Consider the following 4,788-nt stretch of genomic DNA (forward strand, 5'->3'; position numbering starts at 1 on the left):
AAATATATTACATTTATAAGGAAAAACTGAGTAAAGCAGCAAACTCTTACATTTGATAGTGTGAAACAATGTTATTTTTTTATTGACTTGATAATGACTTGAGTGATCAAAATTGTTTTTAATAGTTTTTTCTGTTAATCAACTACTAAATTAACTGTTTAAGAATTAATCAATACTGTACAATTGCATCAGCAGCTCTGTAGTCATAACTTGACCCTCACCACCCCATGGCTGAAAGTAAGGTTACAGCAATCTTTTATAGTATTGCAGTTATTTTAGCACTATGGACAATATTTGTGTCTTACCACGTCTGTGAGAGAGAGGGCGCTATTCAGCAGGAAGCACTGAGCAGCGCCTCTCAGCAGGACTTGATGAGTGACCATGGTGCAGCGCAGAACCTCTCTGTGAACACCACAGATTAAAATGAGCTCCATTATCAGGCATTATCAGCTATGACACAGTCTGCCTAATTGTAAACAGGTACCTGACAGCTGTGAGCCCGTCGAGCCCCAGAAGTGGACTTGGGGGGAGTCTGGATAGAGCCTGGGAGAGGAAGAGGAGGGGGACTGCACACCAGTGTTTTGAGCACAGCTGCTGGATCATGTGGAGCAATATACGGCCTACAAAGCAAATATATTAGTAGACAGGCATTTTATCCATGAGAGATGACTCAGAGCTTTGTTAACATGTATTCTCTGTGGCCTCTGTACCTCTATGCTCTGGCGGTAGGCTGCTGAAGAAGGTGGCCACAAACACTTGGAGTTTAGCCCCAAGCTCAGGACAATCTCCTACTTTCTCCTCAAGTGACCTACATGTGGACAGAAGTTGGGTTAATGAAGAAAAACACTTAATAACGCTGTAATTCCTGTAGTATTTTATGTATTTGCTTGGTCTGTAACGCCCACCTCTGGAAGAGCGACGTTTCAGAGAGAACATCCATAAAAGGGCCAACGATGAACTGAAGAGCAAAGCGAGGCATGAGTAACACACTCACAGTAAGCACTAAGTCACACTGAGTAAATTGTGTCTGAGCCTGTACCTGAGAAAAGGCCAAAGCAAAGTCTGGCTGCTGCAGGACCTGCAGCTCCAGCAGATGACACACTCCCTCTCTCATTAAGGATTTATTCTCACTGTGGAACATCCGCTGGTACACACACAGCAGCCAGGATGGGTGGAAGAGGCTTTGACCTGAAGCTGCAACACAGACAGAGAACTGATAACAGGCTACACCTAATTTGGAAGAGTCTGCCATTGTCTGCGATAAAACAAGCAAAAGTGTGTTGATGAAATAGTGAATTTTTGATGAAAGTTTATATGTTCAGTTATGCCCTTTTGATTCATGAAAGGCTAATGGGATGGACCTATCATCTAACTGTCTTGAACAGCCACATCACTACATGCAACCAATCTACACCAAAACAAAACCAAAAATGTCTCAAATCAAAAACGTATTTTCTGAAAAGAGGTGGAGACGAATTGAATAACTGCAAACATTCATAAAAAAGATATAAAAGTGACTCCTTATGTTGGCCAAATCTAGTGTTACCTTGACTATCATTCACTGTTGTTTGGATCAACGTGTCTATTCTGTTCAGAACTGGCCGGACGACATGAACCTGCAGAGGAAAGAGAGACAACCGACATTACAGATCTGTTTATTGTGATGCACACACCAACAGTCATGTGCGATTTTCTACCTGGTTTTCCTCCAGGGTCTCCATCACCAGTGCATAATCCTCCCAGAACTCCCTCAGCAACTTGCTCCTGCTGGAGGCCCACCTGAACAGGATCTCATCTGCAAACAAGTTCAAGAACAGTACGAAACAGACCATGTAACAGCAGTGAACCTTACGTTGGTGCAGTGTCAGCATCTGAGCATCTTTTACCTTCCCCTGATGGACAGAGAGGACAGTCCACCCCCTCCTCTTCTGACAGGGCCACGCACTTTTTCAGCAGGTACAACGCCCTCTTACGTGACACGCTGTCCCTGTGCGTCAGTCCATCCTGAACCAACCTCCAGAACTGGACTGACAGACGAGGCTCACAGGAGGAGGAGGAGGAGGAGGAGGAGGAGAGGCTGTGAGGTTTCAGCAGGTGGTCTGACAGGGCGGTCAAACACAGCAGTGCCCGCTCTGTAGCCCCAGGTGTGCGGTCAGCGGAGTGCCAGCTGCACAGATCATCCAGGATCAACCCGAGGCTGCCTCCTGAGCTCGCCCCGCTGCAGCAGTTCAGGAGGGTTAGGAGAAGCCTGACTGTGATTTTGGAGACCAGCGCATCGGGGAGTGTTTTGATGCAGGACAAGGCAGATGACAGGGTGGTTAGTGTGAGCTGCTCATCCGCTGACAGTGACGGGATGAGAGCAGCCATGACTTCGCTGGCAACCTCCACACCGAGTCGTCCCGGGCCGGGCGCCTCCTCCTCCGACAGCCGGAGGGACGGCAGGACGGACAGAGCTACCCGCCCCGGTACAGCCTCGTCGCACAGCGGGACACAGACACTCACAAGTCGGCAGGCAGCAGCGGTGCTCTCCCTGCACCGCATGCCTTCGCCGGCTTCGGCTGATATTGTGGAAAGAAGAGGAAGACACTGGGTCCAAATCACCGACTCGATTTGCTCTTTAACAGAGGCTTTTTTCGCTTGTGAAAGAGTCGTGTTTGAGTCGGCCATAAGCGGTCCGAGCCCTTCAATGAAAGCTGTCAGCGCCTCCACCCGCTCCGTCCCCGGCCACGAGTCACTCGGCCAGCACAGAGACTCAAACAAAAGGCCATAGTCAGGAGAGCTGGACAACACGGCGTTAATTAAAACGGAATACATTGTAGAGAGCTGCTATACTGCCGGGAACAAACGAGCTAAAGATAACCCGCAACCGGCGTTTCCCTCTGCTGCCATGAGCAACACGTTTTTCCTAACGGGATGTAAACTTCCGCAGACGTAATCCCCCCCCAACTCTCGCGAGAGGTGTGACTAGGATCTCATGCTTTGCACAAATTGAAAAAAAATATATATACCAAGTGAAATATACCCATTAAGAGGATATCAAATTTAAAAGCATACTAAAAGCAGGATTTCCATTAAAAAAAAAACACAATGTATAGACTCACACTAACATAATCCCTCTAAATCATCACTTATGACCATTTAAAAGTGTGTGACAGTGTGTGTATCTGCAGAAACCTGCTCTCTGTTTGCAGCTTCAACCAGCTGATGAACAGGTGAAAGGTGTTCTCTCTGGCTCGCCCAACATTACTAACGTACCGGATCAAGAGTACAAAAAAAGACCAAAACCCCGGTTTCATTTAGTAGCATTAAGAATTTATTTTGACTATGATAAAAAAACATTGCTTCAGATAAAAATGACTCACTCAGTATTGTGGATTAACACTGAAAGTTGTTCGTACATTATTGGCCTTGAGTAAGACTTTTTATGTGCTTAATGATGAGTGAGTTCATGCTGGCTAAAGACGTCAGTTCTTTTGCATAGCAATTATCATTTACAAAACAGTGAAAATAATGTCCGAGAGAACCCCGACAGAGGGTCTCTTTGTTTGGGGGTTACATAATACAAAAATACTGCAGATTCATTATACACTTGCTGGTTACAGAAATAGTGCTATACAAATAATACTTTTCAGTTGTAATTACGACAGCAGGAGGAGAGTATAGAATGGGGAAGCTTTGGATGAATGCATTACCAGCTGTAAAGAGGTTCAATTTTCCACATCGGCAGCTACATTGCTGTGGCAGACTAATAGGAAAAGCATGACAGAGCACACTATACAAAAATAGAGTATATGATAAAATAAGATTTTTTTTAAAAAAAAGAAGACAGAATACAGTAGCACAAACATTAGCACTGTGGCTTCTGGAAATTCTTCTGAATAAAACAAGGAAGTGTTTACATTAGCAAATGGAAATGGAAAGGAAAGTAATTCCCATTTTATGAATGTCCAATGCAGCCCGACTGCATGGCTTAAAAATGTCAAACCTTACCCATTCCAATATTTCGTAAAATGAAAGAACTTTACAAAAGATGTGAACTTTACAAAAAGACAATAAAATTGATTGAAAATGTTCTTACTCAGAGAAAATGAAATGTAATAAAATAGTGCAAGTAGTATGTACACAATATACAACATTTATAAATATGCTCTGTTTACTGATTGAGATGGTGCTGTCACATAATCCACAGCACTTCTAAGAAGAATGAGAAGTCTCTCTGTAATCTGAAGCACACACACATCCCTCGGCTGTCATCGTCCCCTCGCAGAAAACACTGAGACATTCATGCATTGGCAACCTACAAATTAAGTTGCACTGTATGTAAAAGAAGAGAACAGGCGTATTTGTAGATGCTTGACATGTTCAAAGTATGAATTCTAGGAACTGTTCATCACCTAACATGTCCAGGGACAGGCAGTTGGTAGACCTGCGGCCATAGAAAGAAGGTTTGGCTTGGCAGTGCAAAAGGGAATAATGAGTGTGATCAACAGGGGTCTTTTTGTTTGTTGAGACATCTGGGAGCCCAAAGGTATAGCTGTGGGAGGAATCAGGTGGCAGTGTCGTCCCCAGGGGGGCCGGAGGTGGGAACAGACGTACATCATCTAGACTGTGGCTGTGCCGATCCACACAAACTTGTGTCCTAGATTTCTGCATCTAGAATAGAGACAAGAGGAAAAGATAAAATACAACAGGAAAATTCAAAAGACGCATTAAAAAAAAAGCCTGGGAGGGCGCCCGGTTAGCTCAGTGGGTAGAGCTGGCGACCCATGTACTGAGGCTGAGTCCTTG

The 4,788-nt window shown here is 44.7% G+C and overlaps 2 protein-coding genes across 2 annotated transcripts in view; both read right to left on the reverse strand.

Moving 5' to 3' along the window:
- Positions 1-2,935, reverse strand: part of tarbp1 (TAR (HIV-1) RNA binding protein 1) — a 12,442-nt gene extending 9,507 nt beyond the window's left edge. The window contains 8 exon segments of the mRNA XM_035663905.1: positions 306-402; positions 485-620; positions 711-808; positions 906-958; positions 1,040-1,194; positions 1,547-1,616; positions 1,698-1,795; positions 1,887-2,935. Of these exon segments, the coding sequence (XP_035519798.1) occupies positions 306-402; positions 485-620; positions 711-808; positions 906-958; positions 1,040-1,194; positions 1,547-1,616; positions 1,698-1,795; positions 1,887-2,814 (1,635 nt within the window). The 5' untranslated portion in view covers positions 2,815-2,935.
- A 363-nt stretch (positions 2,936-3,298) lies between these two features.
- Positions 3,299-4,788, reverse strand: part of zgc:172136 (uncharacterized protein LOC566376 homolog) — a gene marked incomplete in the record, with an annotated part of 9,676 nt that continues 8,186 nt past the window's right edge. Inside the window, 1 exon segment of the mRNA XM_035663906.1 lies at positions 3,299-4,653. Within this exon segment, the coding sequence (XP_035519799.1) occupies positions 4,363-4,653 (291 nt within the window).

Source organism: Morone saxatilis, unplaced genomic scaffold (genome assembly GCF_004916995.1).
Source record: "Morone saxatilis isolate NCDOM2014 unplaced genomic scaffold, NCSU_SB_2.0 Contig19, whole genome shotgun sequence".
Taxonomy (NCBI): Eukaryota; Metazoa; Chordata; class Actinopteri; family Moronidae; genus Morone; species Morone saxatilis.